Source organism: Notamacropus eugenii, chromosome 2 (assembly GCF_028372415.1).
Source record: "Notamacropus eugenii isolate mMacEug1 chromosome 2, mMacEug1.pri_v2, whole genome shotgun sequence".
NCBI lineage: Eukaryota > Metazoa > Chordata > Mammalia > Diprotodontia > Macropodidae > Notamacropus > Notamacropus eugenii.
Window position 1 is genome coordinate 444,750,979 of NC_092873.1, and position 19,108 is coordinate 444,770,086.

The following is a 19,108-nucleotide window of genomic DNA, read 5'->3' on the forward strand; positions in this document are numbered from 1 at the left end:
GATTAACATGAAGATATATTTTTATCTACATCATGAAATGACCATTATCAACATAGTGAGACGAGACAATTTTATCTTAATAACAATCTGATCTGTTTTAAAATTATACCTAGTGGAAATTACGGATTGAATGAGAAATATATTAAACTAGGCAATACTGCCTAATATCTCACAAAAATTACATATAGATTAGTGAGTAAATGCTTAAAAATCTACTGTTTTAGATGTAGTACCAAATATTACCTGGAAGGAAATTCATTTTTAGTTTTGTTTTATTTTGCACTATACACATTGGCTTGATTGCATAAGATAAATTGAAGGTTATGGGTTCCTCTCTTTAAAACCTTTTGCTTGATTATTTTAAAAGATTAATGCAATTAAAAAATAAGCATCCTTCTTAGCTAGTATTATTGATGAATATAAGTTATAGCAATATTTGGACACTCAGATTCATAAATGCTACTTTATTCTTGCTTATTTCTCTATCTTTTCCCATTTGTTTCATAAGCAACCTTTTCATTATCTAATTTTGTTGATTTTAATCATTAGCTTTCTTGTCTACCTTTTTGTTAATTTCTCTTTTCACCACACTGTTTCTCTGTTAAAGTACACTTTTCTTTATCTTCCTTTTCTGTCTATATTTTTTAAATCACTTTTATAGGCACATAGGTGGTGCAGTGCATAGAGTCCTGGTCTAGAGTCAAGAAGAGTCCTTTTCATGAGTTTAGATATGACCTTAGTCACTTCTTACCTATATGACCATGGGCAAGTCACTTAACCCTGTTTTCTTCAGTTTCTTAATCTGTAAAAAAAATGAAATGGAGAAAGAATTGGCATATCATTCCAGTATCTCTGCCAAGAAAATCCTAAATGGGGTCACAAAGAGTCGGACATGACTGAAAAATGACTAAACAATGATCTCTTTTATACGCTTCTCACTCTTTCTCTCTGCTTGTGTTCTCACTATACTAAAGAACAAACCTGGATTTTAGAAACAATTTTTGAGGAAAATTCAAACTGTTACAATTTTAGATCATCCCCAAAGAAGTCTTAGGGCTTCAAACACACTTCATCATAGATGAAAGCAATGAATAAGCAATGGTCCTTCCTCAAATAGTCTGTACTCAAAAAGGGACCATCTCCAGTCATCCTGATCTATATCTTGTCACTGGGCCCAGATGACTCTGGAGAAAAAAGTGAGGCTGGTGACTTTGCACAGCCCTCCCTCGCTTTAAATCCAATTCACTTGCAAGTCATGGCATCACCTTCCTGATATCATGGTTCTCTTTAAGAATGAAGGACAATCAACATTTGCCAAAAGGAAGGCAAAAGCAATGGAATCTGGAATCATTGAGAAGAGATAGTTAATGGGAAATGAAACACATAGAGAAGACATATCATCCAATTAAAAAATATTTTGCTCTTCCAACAAAGTATTTTTCATTTATCAGTTAAGGTTTGACAAGATTCCTTAATAGAGGCACAGGGGCAGCTTGATGGTGCAGTGAATAGAGCACCAGTGTAGGAGTCAGGAGGACCTGACTTTAAGTCTCATCTCAGACACTTGACACTCACTAGCTGTGTGACCTTGGACAAGTCACTTAACCCCACTTGCCTCATCCTGGGTCATCTCTAGTCATCCTGATGAATATCTGGTCACTGGATTCAGATGGCTGTGGAGGAGAAGTGAGGCTGGTGACCTGTACAACCCTCCCTCACTCAAAACAAAGTCAAATGCAAGTCATGTCATTATTTCTCTGATGGCATGGTCTTCTTTGGCAACAAAGGACAAACATACACACATAATAGAGGCAAATAAGTAAGTCAACATTTATTGAGCTCTACTATGTTCCAGGCACTGTGTTCAGTACTAAGGATATTAAAAGACAGTCCCTGGACTCTTAGCTGGAGTAGCAAATACCATTGGTGAGCATATAAATTTCCCTATTTTATGCTTACTTAATATTGATAATCAGAAGATGTTAAAAATATAATTATTTCTGTTGTTCCAGAAGTTGATTTCTATCACAGAATTGAAGACATTGGGAACTTGTAAAAAAAGAAGGAGACCAGGTTGGGTGAGTGTTGAGGAATAAGGATGGGAGCAGATGTAATGTAGACAAGCCTGGAACTGCATATCATGGTGAGAGTAGGTTATTACCCACATTCAACCTTCTTATTAGTTGATTGCACACATATTCCTTGAGGTCAAGACATAGACTCCTTGGGGTCAGACCATGGCTTCTCAGGTAGTCCCAACCTCAACTTTGATCTGATTTAAGCAAAAGGACTAAATATTTCATCCCCTTTATTTTTCTTAAGTGAATTGTTAGGTTAAGCATAATAAGAAATAATGATAGTAACTACTAGTGTCTTCCTATAAAGTTAATGGAAAATCTTCCCTGCCCATTAATAGGGCTCATGTGGAGCCCAGTAAGGGAAGCTTGCTTAGGGGAGGCTTGCTTATAGGAAGGCTTTCACACCTTTTGCTAATTTCTAATTAGGCCCTGAGTCACAAGGGTTGTGATGCCTTCTGACTCTGAGAAGTGTATCTATATTCTGAGTTGGTATTTACTTTGGGGGCTTGCTTATGAGAAGGATCTTGTGATTCCCTGGTTGAGACGCTGAGTGGCCATGTGATGTAAAGGCTCTCGATCCAGCGGTGTACGTACAGTGTATAGCAATATTGCTTTGATTCGGGGTGCCAGAACCTTGTCTGTTGGTCTTTGTGCTACTCTCTGTTTGTATTTTCTACATTCACTTCTTCTCTGTAATTAAAGAAGGTTGTTGACCCCTTAAAAGTTGCTTTCCTTTAAGAAAAGCAAATCCAAGAACCTGTGTGAACAGGTCATCCTGGGTATGCTAAGGTACTTGCTGTTAGACTTTCTCACAAGGTTACTTAATGTATGTTTTATGTGAATTTCTGTATAGCCATATATGTGCTGTGTATGTATTCTCCATATTTGAACATAAGCTCCTTGAGGGCAGGGATTGTTTCCTTTTTATCTCCAGTGCCTAGTACTTAGGTAGTATTTAGTAAATGTTTGCTTATTTGCTTACCCTTATCAGAGTAGGCACTTCATTAATCCTTGTTGGACTGGATTTTATTTAGGAGGTTTTGAGCTTCCCTGGAATTAGATAGAATTAACATGATATCATCCTAAAAATGGGAACCTCTAGAAAATGTCATAATCTATAAAACTTCACTAAGGGAAAAATCAATGTCTTAAAATAATGAAACACCCCAATCTTTGAAGACTAGAAACTAGGGACTGAACTCTGGTCAATGGAGAGATGTGGTAAGTATAAATGGACTTTAGTATATTGCCAACAATGACATCTGTGCAAGAAGTGGTGTTAAAGACGCCACTACAAGATGTATAATCAGAAAAAAAATGTGAAGACCTTAGAGGCAATACACAGCTTGAATACTGCAGTGATGCTCACAAAGTGGGCAGCTAGGGGGCACAGTGTATAGAGTGCCAGGTCTGAAGTCAGGAAGACTCACCTTCCTGCGTTTAAATCTGTCCTCAGACACTTGCTAGGTGTGTGATGCTTGGCAAGCAACATAACCCTGTTTGTCTCAGTTTCTCATCTGCAAAATGAGCTGGGGAAGGAAATGGGAAATCGTTCCAGTATCTCGGCCAAGAAAACCCCAAATGGGGTCACAAAAATCAGACAGGCCTGACAAACAACTGAACAACAATACCCACAGAGTACAACAAGATCATAAAGAAGCCCTTTAATACATGATGTGGAGAACAGAGACTATATGGGAAGATGTGGAAAGAAATCACATAGGCAAAGATGGGTTATCTGCACTACTGGAGGGAATATATAAACATTTATGTATGTATGTATACGTATATGCACATCCACACTGCACACACATAACGTGTACATGTACACACAACTACATGGGTGTAACACATAACACATGCACATGTACACATGTCTACTTATACCCATATTTTTATATATGCATTTGTGACTGTCTGTATAGACTCTTTTTGACATGGTGCTTGAGTGTAATGACCTCTACCTATTCCAGTGTCTTATGTGAGCATCTTTAAGGATACTGAAAAAAACAAAAATTTCATCAGATAATATATTCCCACAAGGACTCACTCTCAGTTTTATGTATTTTCACTGCAATTTAGACACAGGATAGCTTCAGTTTCAGATTTTTCTTTTTCATGCAGACACACAGTGATAAGGAAAAAAGAACAATGGATTTGATGGTCAAAGGACAGGTCTTCAGTGTTGGTTGGGATACTTACAGACTATGCAATTAAAAATAAATGAGTCACTTCACTGTTCTGAATTTATGCTTTTTCTCTAGAACAGAGGGTTCAAACAAGCCACATTTGACACTTGTAAGGGCTGCCCAAAACAGATTAAAACATAATTAGGAAATATTTAACAAAATCAGGTAAAGCAAAACATGGATAACATTACATCGAAAACAAAACACTAAGTCAATAAGCAACCCACAGGGATTCTTATGTATGGATTAATACCTCCTTTTTCTGAGTTTGACACCACTGACCTAGAGAATGGGAGCACTCACATTTGTATTATACTTCTCAGGGGTTTGTTTTAAGGAAAATCATAGAAGTGCTGGATTTTCAGTCACAGAACCTGGATTCAAATCCTTACCCTTCTACTTATTATCTATGTGACCCTAAGCATATGAAAACCTCTCCACGTCTCTACAAAGATAAAATGAAAGGATTGGACTAAGTGGCCTCTAAGATCCTTTTCAACTTGAAGTCTATGCTCTCAGTGTTAGTACTCAGTAGATGTAGAGCACTATATAAAAATGAGTTAATCATTATTATATGTCTCACTAGGTTTGGCCATCTTTACTTTGTCTCCTCCCACAACTGATTTGACTTGGGCTCTCATATTTGGCTATGCTCAAGCCTGGCCTCTACATCTGTTGCTCTGGTTCCCTTAGCCTTCATAAACCAGATCTTCTGGCACTGACAGCCGTTAATACATTTGGTTTCTCATGCCTAAATTCTGTACTAGGTCTCCCAGGAGGCTTATGTTAAGGACAGGAGAGATTTAGCTCAGCCTAGAATCAGTTGTCCTCTGTAGCTTGCTTGACATATTAACCCTTTATCTTTTACTGTCTTCCAAGTGGACTCAAACAAGATCCTACAATCTTTCAATTAAGTTTCATGAATAATTATCACTCAGTTTTGACCTGACATGATATTAGATAATCTGACAGCTTTTTATCAGGACCTGTTTGGACTTGAAATGACAAACCATACGAAGTAGGGGAAAGGCAAGTAACATGTGAGAACCTTGGCCATGGTGTTAAAAAAAAACCTGAAATTCAAATTCTAGCTGAGATCTTTATTAACTATGTGATCCTCAGTAAGTCACAAAACCTTCCTGGACCTCAGTTTTCTCACTTGTAAAATGAGGATAATAATGGTACCTACCTCACAGGGTTCTTGTGAAGATTACATGAGATTATGTGTGTAAAGCTGCATTAAATGTCTGTTATTGTTACTTAATCTAAAGAAAGGACTCTCTCTTATTACATGCTTTTTAGATCATGTCTTCCCAACTCCCCCTCCCCTCTTACCACACTCACTCATATACACTCAAAATATAGACTTTTTAATCTCACACCTTTTCCCCAGATAAGTCAAGAAGTTTTTATTAAGCACCTACTATGTGGCAGGCACTGTGCCAAGTGTTTAGAAAAAAAGATTTAAGTCCAGAGGACGCTATTTATAAAAGAACATAAGATGTTTACAATTTTATTTTATAACTCAGATGAGCTATTCATACACATACACACACACACAAGCAATTGTATGTGTGTTCTAGTTGATGAAAACAATTACAATTCTAACTCTGCCTCAGTCTTTCTCTAGGGATTTTCTTATACAGTAAATACTGAAGGGGGCAGGGAGAGAGCTTCAGAATGAGACATTTAGTTCCTTCAACAAGTATTTTTTTGAGTGTCTTATTTGGGAAAGGCAATGTATTAGGTGATCTATGAGATAATACATAGGACACAAATCTGTATAAAATATTGGTGACCTCAAAAAACTCACAATCTGGTTTTGGGATGGAGGGAGCCATATCACTATGGAGATAGGAAAGAGGATCTCTAGAAGAACCCATTACAGGGACAGGATTTGGAGCATTTGTGATAATCACGGATTTAAGATTAACGGGAGAGACCATTAGGAATGAGAGATGAACTTTCTGAGTCAGCTAATTTTAAGTGTGGACAGTGGTTCTGGAGTTGTGGAGGGATGACAGGATGCAGGTTGACTATTCACTATGGCACAGATCCTAAATGAATCTTCCTTAAATTCTAGCTCCTGATAAACAAGTCGTTAAATTTCCCCAGTGACAGTGCAGAAGAGAGAGCAGTGGAGCTAGGGTTAGCACTGAAAGTGAGGCCAAAAATGATGTGTCAGTTGAGGAACTATATGAACTTAATGAACAAGGAGGAAAGTGAGAAGGGCACTTATTATTACTGTTTAATTACTATTACTGTACCTCAGGCTTTACCTACATTTCTAGATAGGCAGGTTCCTTTGTATGTTATACTCATGAACTAGGCATGTAGCAGGCAGGCTCTATTTCTGACAAAACCATCAGGGATCTTGGTGGAATTAGATCAATTGTAGGAACACCTTCACAAATCTCCCATCCACCTTTTCTCTTTGTTCCTTACCCGCTAGTTGGAGATTTAATCCCTGTGTTGAATCTGATGTTCTGCCTTTCTCCTTGTTCTCTATTGCTTTCTCTTTTCACTGTTGCTAAAATACAACAGATTCTATTCATGTTGCTGGGAATGCTCAGAATGTAAGACAGGTTTTGTTACAAATCAGGCCTTTCAAAAAATCCTCCGGAGAGAGGCCTTCTTAGCTAGGGTCAAGGATTCAGCTCCCTGCTAGCTTTAGCTTTGAATTAAAAACTTGATACAAATGGCCAACTTGGGTGGGCCATCACATTTACTGTCTAATCTGCCAGCGGTAACTCAATGCTGTCACTATACCACTAATAGTATAAAACCCCCTTCTACCCAGCAACCAGACTTTAATTTTTGTTTAAAGTACGTTTTAAAAATATCACTGCATACCCTCAGTGTGCAAACCATTGTTATGAACAAATGAGTTGAGAGGTTGGCTGTCTTTACTCTGGCCCCATTGGTGAAGAGTAATGAAGTAGGTGATTGATGTTCCTCTCCCTTCATTGTTTAAGAGAGGCAGCAAAGTGTAGTAAATGGAGAACTGCCCTTGAAACTAGGAAGATCTAGGTTCAGCACACACACACACACACACACACACACACACACACACACACACACACACACACACACACACACACTGCCAGTGTGGTGAAGCTGGGCAAGTCACTTTACTTCTCAGAACTCTAGGCAACTTTCTAAGATTATATTTCGATGAAAAGGTGCCAAATTTCAGTGGTAGAAGCAATTTCCTCAATTGAGAATTGCCTTTATCAATGAAATCACAGGTCCAATCCCTATTCCTACAGGCTTCAAGTGATCCCAAACCTATGTATTGGAGGAAACAATCTGAAGGACGGATGATCTCATGTCTAATCCATTGCATTGTTAGCGATTATTATCCCAGTAAATGTAATCTTGCATTAATCTGCACCCTGATGGAGAAAACACTCTATCCTGAGAGGACACAGGTTCCAATTTGGCCTCTGAAGTTTAGTTACCACTTGTGTGAATTTAGGCATAGCATCTAACCCTCCCCTCCTCCTCAGTTTCCTCAAATTGGACTAGATAGCCTCTAAAGTCCCTTACATAGATCTGCCATCATAAGAATGGTGGCATGTTTGTGTTTCCAGCACCTAGGACGTTATCTGGCACGTAGTAGGCACTGCATAACTGTTGGATTCAATTCCTTATTGCCAAAATCCTCACATTATCCAACTAGCACAGAGAAGAAATCCTGCACACCAAGACAGGTCAATAAAACCTGTGAGGCAGGATTGTAAGAAATCCTCAGACTCCACTAGGGTGACCATGGGTGAATCACTTAATGTCTCTGAGCCTCACTTTTCACGTTCATAAAATAGAGATAATATCCCTGTAGTTGTTGTGAGACTCAAAGGAACAAATAAAGGGAAAAACAAAATTTTCAAAGCTCTCTAGAAAAACCACAGTCATTATTATCACCGCCCAACTTCACAATATCACGGTGCACTCATACAGACCTCAATATTTGTTAAAGCATTTTAATGTTTATTATGCTGTTTAATCCTCATAACAACTCTCGGTTGGTTTTGAATTGGTTCAACCTTCTATGTGGCACAAAAGGTGCGTATTCTGTTCCCAGGGGCGAGGGAAACTCCTCACAGCCTCTAGAATTAGGGGAGGGAAAACGGGGAATCCCTTTGGGATAAAAGGGGATTCCCTCAAGCAGGGAAAGCAGTTTTCCTTCCGCCCACCTAGGCGGGATGGAAATAAAGGGAGGTACCCAGAGGCATAGAAAAAAGACCCCAGGCCCAGCAATCAGTCGCGTGGGCGGGCTGCTCCCACCCCTCCCTTGGGACTGCTGCCCGGGAATCTGCTAATGAGCTCCCTTCCATTGGCTGTCCCCGAGAAGCCTCCAGTGCCGTCACTGATTTATGCTAATGAGAAAAAATTTCATTGGTGGGGGCTCCAGCGGCAGCTCCAAATGACATTTGCGGGGAGCTAGGGCTTGGCGGCGTAGCCGCGACTCAAAAAATAGCTTCCCCCTCCCCAGCCAGACTCCCCTACCAGCTGCGCTGAGCCTGAGCTAGAGCTCCGGCCGGGCCGGCCCGGGGGAATTGCAGCTGGGAGCCGCAGGCGAGCGGTGGAGGGGAGCTCACCTGCTGCTCCCCGAAGTGCTTCCCCTCCCAGCCCCGCCCCTACCCTTCCCCATCTCCCCTCTGCTGCACGCCAGCCCCCCACAACTAACTTTTGTACTCTCACCTCGCCCCTGGTCCTGTTTGCCAGAGGCTGCGCCAAGCCCGAGCCCGGGGGCTGCTAGGAGGGCTGGCTGCTTCTCGCTAGAGTCCCACTTCGCCCCTGGGCTTGGGCTGCATCACCCCCATCCTACCCTCGATTTCGAGGAACCTGCCCTGCTCCCTCTCAGTCCAGGCTTCCGGCGGGTGACTATTGCCGCCCGCCCCCCACTCCCCTTCATCCTCTCTTGTTAGACATTTTCCTTTTATTTTTCCCCCTCTCCCTTCTGTTTTTTTTCCCCCTTTAATTTTATTTTATTTTTTCCCTTTGGCTGGAAAAGGATGGTTGACTTGGAGAGCGAGGTTCCCCCTTTGCCCCCAAGATACAGGTTTCGGGATTTGCTGCTAGGGGACCAAGGGTGGCAGAACGACGACAGGTGAGTGGCCCCGTGCACCTATGTTCTGCAAACACAGCTGGAGAAGAATCGGCGCTGTCTGAGGGAGAGCCAAGAGGGAGAACAAGGAAATTGGGGGAGGGGGCAAAAATCCATGATTAGATTCTCCATTTTGACTGGATGGAGCATTTAATATTAAGGACTTTTTCTTTTTTTTTAGTTTTCCTGGATATAATGAAATTTTAATATAATTTATAAAGCAAAGTGAAGAAAAAGTGCTTATTCTGTTATTTATATTCTTGGCTATCTATAACATTGTGTAGCGTTTTCTGCACATCCGACTGACATGCTGCAACTAATGCTAAATCTTTTTTTGAATTTTTTCCCCCTAAATGTCTGTACTGAAATTCAACGACGGATCCAGCCTGACTTAATGTAGATTGAAAACCCCATCTTAGAAACTTCCTGCTGTCATGCACCTATTTTATCGCCTGTGTCAGGGTTGCCTTAGGTACCTAGTTTCCTTGTGATAAATTGACGCTATGTGGACATTTTACACGGGTAGGAAAATTAGTTTAAGTGTCCATAGGTATTCATTAGCTTTTTTTTTTTTTTAATAAAAGGATGTTTTCAATAGAAAGTCCTTTGGTAGATAATTGGATATTTAGAGTGCTATGAACAGTATTTATGTAACATTATTAAAATCTGTATTTCTCAGATTAGTGGTGGGTGTATTTGAAAAGTTTGAAGTGTAAACTTTCAGAAACAAACTCCTGAGACATTAGTAAAGCATTACTCAAATACTTCAAGACTTGGGAAAATCCCTTAGACTATCTTGTCCCTATTACTCAGAGTTAAAGCCTATCTTTGTCATGCTTGGATGAACATGGGATTTTCTGGAAGTTATTTCTTGTGTCAGAAGACAAAGATTTCCTTGCTTTGTCATAATATATGCATGTCAAGGAATGAAATAAAGTGAAATCTCAATTTGATTGAAATTCAATTCTATTGTGCTTTTTTTCAAAGTTTTAGAAAATCTGTTGGCCCAATTTTGACCCCCAACAGTGGGTGGTAGCCTGGGCCTTACTCTGTTCTCTGAAATCTCTTCCTATCTTTTACCTTCTCTCCTAGTTCCTTTCCTCTGGTTGCTAGCCTGCTACTCTGGCACATGTGTAAAATTACCTCAGTTATTCTTCCATACTTTGCTTCTCATTCTTGTCAGTATTCTGAGGGAATATGGATGTTGCTGTGAAATCACTGAGGTTTGGAGCTGGAAGGTACCCTCAGAGAGCACCCTCTCATTTTTACAGATGTGGAAACTAAGGCTCAGTGAGTTTAAGTGCCTTACTCAATATCACACTCATTTTCTGATGCTCACTCTAATACTTTTCTGCAATAGCATACTATATGATGCTTCTGTTTATATAATTGGGTCTTTTTGACTAAACACAGCTATTACTGAAGTTTGAATTATACCCAACCCTATATTGACCATAATGATTGAGGAATATGGTGTTCTGGTTAATATGCTTTTCTGATTAAGATTTAAGCATAAAAACATTTTTGTTTCAACCTGTTTCCTTATTAAGGAAAATCTTTGCAAAATGTATTAGTTAACTTTTCTGATTTAGTGAATGTAATTGAATAGTAATTGAATTTTTCTTTAAAAATTTTTAGAAAATCTTATTTAGAAAATCTTATCGTAGGACAGGGAGGTCATTCTCAGTCAAAGGCTGAACTGCATTGGGGGCAGTGAAATTGCTTGAAGTTACAAGTCCTTGGTTCTCCCCTTTCTTCTCCCCTCTGCCCTTTCTCTCTAGTCTCCTTTTTTCTCCCTCCCCCTTATTTCTTCTCCTTTCCCCTCCTTTTCTTTCTTCTCTTCTCCTCCTCTTTGTCTTCCTCCTTCTCTGTTAATAAGCATTTATTTTCACACAGTCAAAACAAATGCTTACATTGGTCATGTCCAAAAATGTATACCTCATTCTGTATCCCAAATATATCAACACTGTGTTGGGAGATGTATACATTATTTTCATCTCCTTGGAATCATGTTTGGTAATTGCATAGATGAGAATTTTTACATTTTTTCAAAGTTATTTTTCTTTGAAATGTTATTATAAAAAAAATTGTCTCTTGGTTCTACTTACATTACTCTGCATTAGTTCATAAAGTCTTCCCAAGGTTTCTCTGAAACCACTTTTTTCCTCATTTTTTTTTTTTATGGCACAAAATATTTTATTACATTCCTGTCTCCTAATTTGTTCAGCCATTCTCCAATTGATAAGGACCCACTTAGTTTCTAGAGTTTTCCCATCACAAAAAGAGCTGCTATAAATATTTTTATAGATAAAGGTACTTTGTGGTATAGCCCTAGTAGTAGTTTTGCTGGGTCAAAGAGTATATGCAATTTAATAACTTTTTAAAGTAATTTTTGTTCCTCTTGTTTAGTCATTTTTGGTCCTCTCTGACTTTTTGTGACCTCATTTAGGGTTTTCTGGTTAAAGATACTGTAGTGGTTTGCCATATCCTTCTTCAGTTCATTTTACAGATGAAGAAAGTGATTTGCCCAGGAACACCCAGCTAGTAAATGTCTGAGCCTGGATTTGAACTTGGTTCTTTCTGACTGCAGGCCTGACACTGTATCCACTGAATCACCTAGCTGCTCTTTTAAAGTAATAGTTTAAAATTAAGCAATTGATCTAATATAGTTGGACCAATTCACAGTTCTACCAGAAGTGTTTTTTTACCCTGCAGTCCCTACTACTGTCATTTTTGGTTTTTGTCAACATTGCCACTATGATGAGGGTGAGGTGGATGCTCAGAATTGCTCTTCTTTAAAATGGGAGTAGTGATACCTACCTACTCCACAGGTTTGTTGAAGGGGAAGCATTTTATAAACCTTAAAGCATAATCAAAATGTGATTTTATTATTATCTTTAAAACTTAGAGGTATCTTTTGTCTCCCTGTTCCATATCTAGTCACTTGGAAAACTTTATAAGTTTTACTTAAAGATACTCTTGCATTTACTTTTCTTCTCAACTCATATTACAGACAGACCTGCATTATCTTTGCTAAGGCTACCATAACAGCCTTCTAATCACTGTTCTCTCTTTATCTAATCTTTTCTCCATAGTACATGCTCCACAAAGCTGCTAATATAATCGTTCTAATGCAATAAGGATGTATTTAAGGTTTTCCAAAGTCTAGCTCACAGCTATCTTTTAGTCTTAGTAAATGTCACTTGGCTTCTCACATTCTACTCAGATGTAAAGCTATGTTTTTACATCTGAGTGAAGAGTCAAGAAAGGTACTTCAGGTTGAGGTGGAGTATAAGAAAAGATAGACTAGGATTCTAAGGTAAAATTGAGGGTGGTTTTGAAAATTCAGATGATCTGGTAGTTTCCAGTTTAACCCAATCTAATAAGCATTTGTGAAAATTCCAGATATTGCATCAGGCTTCTGAAATACAAGGACTTAATTAAGAAGGTTCTCCTGTCTTTAAGTGAGATACATGCTACAAGGGAGATACAAAGTTTTTTCTTTCTTTCTTTCTTTCTTTCTTTCTTTCTTTCTTTCTTTCTTTCTTTCTTTCTTTCTTTCTTTCTTTCTTTCTTTCTTTCTTTCTTTCCTTCTTTCCTTCCTTCCTTCCTTCCTTCCTTCCTTCCTTCCTTCCTTCCTTTCTTCCTTCCTTCCTTCCTTCCTTCCTTCCTTCCTTCCTTCCTTCCTTCCTTCCTTCCTTCCTTCCTTCCTTCCTTCCTTATCTTCCTATATAAAGGCAACTAAGCAGCATAGTGGATAGAGTGGTGGCTCCGAAGTCGGGAAGACTCATCTTCCTTAGTTCAAATGTGACCTTGGACACTCACTAGTCATATGACTCTGGTCAAATTACTTAACCCTGTTTGCCTCTGTTTCCTCATCTGTAAAGTGATCTGGAGACAGAAAAGGCAAACCACACCAGTGTCTTTGCTCAAAAAATCCCAAATGGGATTACAAAGAGTCAGACTCAACTGCAACGACTGAACAATAACAAGCCTTATATATATATATATGATAATTTGAGGAGAGAATACCAACAAGTTCAATAGGGGGTTTAGGAAAAGCTTTCCAAAGAAAAGGACAAATTAAACTTTGGAGGAAGCTTTGGATGCTAAGAGGTAGAGGTGATAAAGGAGTGGTTACCAATATAGGAGATGGCCTGTGTGAAATGTAGAGGTGGGAACGTGAAGTGCCAAGATTAGGGAACATTAAATAGGGAAAATAGAGTGCCTAAGGAAGGCAAGATGAACTAATGTTTCAAATGTAGACTGGGCCCAGATTGTGAAGAGCTTTAATTGTTAAACTTAGTAGTTGGTAATTTACCTTAGGTAGTCCTAGTATGTTATTGACCACGGAAGTGGCACGGTCCAACTTGTACTGTAGAAAGATTACTTTTATGGCTGTGTGGACAATACGTTAAGAGATACGAGATACAGAAGCTAGTCTCAGAGAATTTTGATGATGAACTGAATTAAAATGGTGACCATATGACTGGAGAGATATGGTCACATCACTGGAGTGATGGATATGAAAGATGCTTAGGTAGAAACTACAAGACTTAACAACTGATTGAATAAATAAAATAAAGGAGAAACAAGAGTGGAAAATAAGCTATAATTACACCTTTTATACCTAAAGTAACTATTATTTTCCAAGGCAAATAGCATGAAAGGCACCCCATAGTTAGAAGCCTCACTCCATTGGAGAAGCTAGAGATGCCAAGATATTCTGCAGCTGTCTACTCAAACCTCAGAAAAAGCAAGCCATTTTTTGTTTTCTACATTGAGACAAATTTCCAGTGCTTGAGAAGTTCCTTGCTCTAAGATGAATATATCTTTAACCCATTTTTAAATATTGTTTTGACTCTAAGTTTCTGTGAAAACTTCTATACTTTTTAGTTTTATATTTTCATAGATACTGTCCTGTATGAGCTTTATATGCTGAACTGAGAAGATTGAATTTTACTCTAGAGGCAGTAAAAAGAAGCTTCTTGAGCAGAGGAGTTACATGACCAGACTTTGAACTGAAGGTTGTGTAGAGGATGGATAGGGGTGCTTAAAGGGACAGAAGAGATTAATTAGAAAACATAAAGTACACATGGGAAATGATAAAGGACTAAGGTAAAGTGGTGGCCAAGTGAATGGAAAGAAGGGGATGGATGTGAAATAAGGTGTGGAGATAAAATTGTTATGATTTCATGACACAGGAGTCAAGAATGACTCCTCTATTATGAACTCAGACAAATGGAAAAAAAAAGTGGTAGCTTAAAGAGAAATAGGGAAAGTTAGGAAGTGGGGTAAATTCAGGAGGAAAACTAAGGATTTCTTTGTCACATCTGAGATACCTATGGGACATAGAGGTGGGGATGTCTAGTAGCTAATTGCTAATTTAGGACTAGAGTTCAGAAGAAAAATGTGGTCTAAATATGTCAATCTTAGTAGAGATGATGAGTACCTTGATGGAAGTTGAGTTGAGATCATTAAGAGTATAAAGAGGGAACTGAATAGAGGTTAGGAAAGAGTCTGGGGAAATATTCATGTATAGGGGGCTGGACAAGGATGATGATCTAGAAAAAGGGAATGAGAAAGAATTGTCAGAATGGCAGGAAGGTAACTATATCAGAGCAATGCCACCAAAGTTGAGGGAGTAGTGAATATGCAAGGTGAGATAGTCAGTAGTGTCCAAGTGTTCCTGGGAGGTAAAAAAAACCAAAAGAATGAGGACCAAGAGGCTGATAATTACTAAGTTCAGTGTCTTAATAATAATGTTTATTGGTAACCATGGTGATAACAATTTCAGTATGTTGATGGAGATGGAAGCCATGTTGCAAAGAGCTGAGAAATGTGTGGAAAGTGAGAAAATAGAAGCATTAAGTATAGACATTTTTTGCTCCAGGTGTTCTCTCTATGATCAAAGAGGTCATAGAGGGGAATAGATTGATTCAGTGATAGGACAAGTGAATATTTTTAAGAATGGAGGGAGATTCACACATTTTGGTAAGCTGTAGGGAATGAGTCAATGAATAAGTGACTGAAGATATATAATGAAAGGGCCAAAGAGATAGGAGAGGTAGGGATCATGTGTTGAGAAGAGAGATAAGTGTTGGCAAGGAGAAGGGCTTCCTTATTCTTTAGGCCTGAACAAAACTGGAAAGAATGGGGCTTGATGTTGAGGTAATTTGAAGTATGGAATTGGATCGGAGTGGAAGTTTCTGATATACAGCTTTAATTTTTTTAATGAAGCTCGTGTTAAGGTCTTCCACTGATAGGGAGAGAGAAGTAGGAAGAGGGTGTAATGTAAGTGGATGGAAGAAAAAGGTTTAGAACCAATGCAATTTTTCCTTTTCTTTTTTTTGGAGGGTTTCTACACATGCATTCTTATTAAATATATTTTCACATTAGTCATTTTTCATAGAAGAGTTAAAATGAATGGGACAAGCCATGAGAAAAGTCAAACCAAACCAAAACATAACACAAGAGAAAACAGTCTGCTTCATTCTGCATTCCAATTCCGTAGTTCTTTCTCTGAATGTGGATGACATTTTGCCTCAAGAGTCTTTTGGGAATGTTTTAGGTCCTTGCATTGCTGTGAAGGGTTAAGTCTATCAGAAACAGTCTTTACATATTGTGGCTGTTACTGTGTATAATGTTCTTCAGGTTCTACTCATTTCACTCAGCATCAGTTTGTATAAGTCTTTCCAGGTTTTTCTGAAGTCTCCCGTTCATCATTTTTTATAGTACAATAGTATTCCATTACATTCATATACCACAATTTGTATGCCATTCCTCAATTGATGGACAGTCTCTCGATTTCCAGTTCTTGAACACCACAAAAAGAGCTGCTATAAATATTTTTGTATATGCGGGACCTTTTCCCATTTTTACAATCTCTTTGGGATACAGCCCTAGAAAAAGTATCTCTGAGTCGAAGGGTATGCACATTTTTGTAGTACTTTGGGCATAGTCCCAAATTGTCCTCCAGAATGGTTGGATCAGCTCACAGCTCCACCAACAATGAATTAGTGTTCCAACTCTCTCACATCTTCTCCAATATTTATCATTTTCCTGTTTTGTCATGTTAATCAATCTGATAGGTGTGATGTGGTACCTCAAGAGTTGTTTTGATTTGCATCTCTCTAATCAATAGTGATTTATAGCATTTTTTTTCATATGACTATAGATAGCTTTAATTTCTTCCTCTGAAAACTGCCTGTTCATATCTTTTTACCGTTTATCAACTGGGGAATGACTTGTATTCTTGTAAATTTGAACTTCTGCAATTTTTCAAGAAATTCTTATGGCTTAATTAATTTTATTACTTCTCCCTTCAAAATTAGGTTTAATTCAAGTTCATGTAACAAACTTCAATGAGATAAACCCTTCTGTTTGTATTTAGTCTGCTCTCTTGGTTAATTAAGGTATTCATTTGGAAAATCTCTCTTACAATGTAAATCCATTGGGTAGTGAACATTTACCATCTTTGGGGAGGTTGGCATCATTCTAGAAGAGACTGGTATCCTTTTCGAAGTTCATTTATCTATTTCCAGTAAAGCAAGAATAGGGACACAGTGCTCTGAATGGCCTGTGGAGACCTTTTATAGATACTCACAAGGAAATTTCCTTTAAGGGCAGCTGGGTGAATATTCTTTCTCTCCAATTTGAGTCTCCTTTTAAAAATGGAGCTATCACTTGATTATCAAGCTCTCAGATCTTGTTATCAGGCAGTCTGTTAATTACTAGTTACAATGTTGATAGGAGCTAGTAGAGAGGTAGCATAAAGAAATGTGAGACTAGGTAGAGAATGAGAGGAAGGCATAACAAGAGGGAAGAAAGGTACTGAGAGCTGAGGTAAAAGGTATTAAAGATTTTCATCCAACTTTATAATTTTTTCTATGGTTAGTTCTTTCCATGTTGTGCAAAATCATCTCTTATGCCATTTGTGGCTCGTGTACTGTTATTATGAATACTTGCTATAGGCCAGAGCTTGTCATGTTTTCTATATTCTTGTGTGTATGCACACACATATGAACATGTGTATGTGCATACCCATGTTTATGCATGTATTGAATACACTCACACTCATATATATGTGCATATACACATGATGTTTAAAGATCTACAAGAAAAGCAAAAAAAAAAATTCCATGAAATTATTCAAGCATTTTGTCTGTCAAAAAAGATATAGTCCATATACATGGAAAGACTTGAATGATTGGATTTCTCTTCTTTATCCTGATGTGTATTTTGGTCTTCAGATATATTAATAATGACATCCATTCATTTATTTTGCAAACATAAATTGATCAACTATATTGATGGGGTGGGCAATCTGTGGAACACAAAGATGAAGGAAATGTGATCCTTGCTCTGAAAGTTTATAATATAGTAGGGGGATAAGACTTTTATATATAAATTATGATCTGTGAATTCTACTATACGAGATGTCATTAATGTATTTTTGCTTTTTAAAACTTTAATTCCATGGCTTTAGATAGACCACTTCTTAATCTTAATACAAAAGGTACTTACTAAAGCTTTATTGATTAATTTTGGTTTTGATCCATTCTGGAACTTTTTATTTTAAAGAAGAATTCACTGCATTCATAATTGTTATTATAAGTAACAGATTTTTGGTAATTTTTTCTTCTTATTTTGATATTGTATAGGGGAAACGAAATCTATTTTAATGTTCTATAGCTATTTCATACAGTAACATTAGTAAATACAAAAAGTTATATCTTTTTTTTTAAAAAAGGTAGTAATTCTGATACTTTTCTTAGGTATAATTCCTTTTTTTTAGTGTAGAGGAACGTTGCTTTTCAGAGTGCTAGTTGCTTTCCCTTTCTTCTTTTTTTAGTTGATTTTGACCTGTTTTTAAACTCCTTTCATTAGTAAATTTCTTTTTGGTCTTTACCTTTTCTTTCTGAATGAATGATAATACACATTTTCCCCAAATAATGATTTTAAATAGTTAGAAAAATGCACACATATATGCATATATATGTGTATGTGTGTGTATGTATGTGTGTATATATAGTTAGCTATATTAAATTTTTTTAAAGTTTCATTGATATATTTGTTTTTATCTTACAACAAATATACATATTATTGCATGACAACTTGCTTATAAATAGTAAAACAGTTGAGATAAAACTTATAATATGATGACCTCATCTGAAAGTGCATGGAACATTTCACATATGTCAAAATTCCACCTGTTTTTAAACAAAATGAACAAAGATTTGTTTTCTCTCCTTCTCTTTATTGGTTGAAAAGAAAAAAAATTGTAAGAAAAAAATTTGCAGAGTTAAGCAAAACTAGTCCCCCCAGTGACTGTGAATGTATACACACACACACACACACACACACTCACACACTCACACTCACACACACACACATACATACACAATCTATTCATAGGTTAGGCTACATCTTAAATCCTTTACTTCTCTCTGTAAGGGTTACCATGTTTCATCATTGGTCCTTTGGAATTGTGTATGGTTGTTACATTGATCATAGTTCTTAGAGTTTTCAAAGTAATTTATTTTTAATGTTAGTTGTTTTATAAATTGTTTCCCTGGGTCTGCTTATTACATTCTTCATCTGCTTGTATAAGTCCTCAAAATTGTTCATTTTTGTAATATTGATATTATACTATAAATTTCTCCTCAGATTCTGCTTGCTTCATGCTGCATCAGTTTATAGAAATCTTCCCATGTCTTTTTGAAATCACC

At 37.6% G+C, this 19,108-nt stretch overlaps 1 protein-coding gene across 8 annotated transcripts in view; it reads left to right on the forward strand.

The window, feature by feature from the left end:
• Nucleotides 1-8,712: 8,712 nt before the first annotated feature.
• KCNT2 (potassium sodium-activated channel subfamily T member 2) overlaps nucleotides 8,713-19,108 on the forward strand; it is a 528,526-nt gene continuing 518,130 nt past the window's right edge. For 5 of the 8 annotated variants that reach the window (XM_072648328.1, XM_072648323.1, XM_072648325.1 and 2 more), the window contains exon 1: nucleotides 8,714-9,380. In XM_072648328.1, the coding sequence (XP_072504429.1) occupies nucleotides 9,286-9,380 (95 nt within the window). In that variant the 5' untranslated portion in view covers nucleotides 8,714-9,285. Of the gene's footprint in view, nucleotides 9,381-19,108 lie in introns of all 8 variants that reach the window. The other 3 variants (XM_072648326.1, XM_072648327.1, XM_072648322.1) reach the window with 2 other exon arrangements.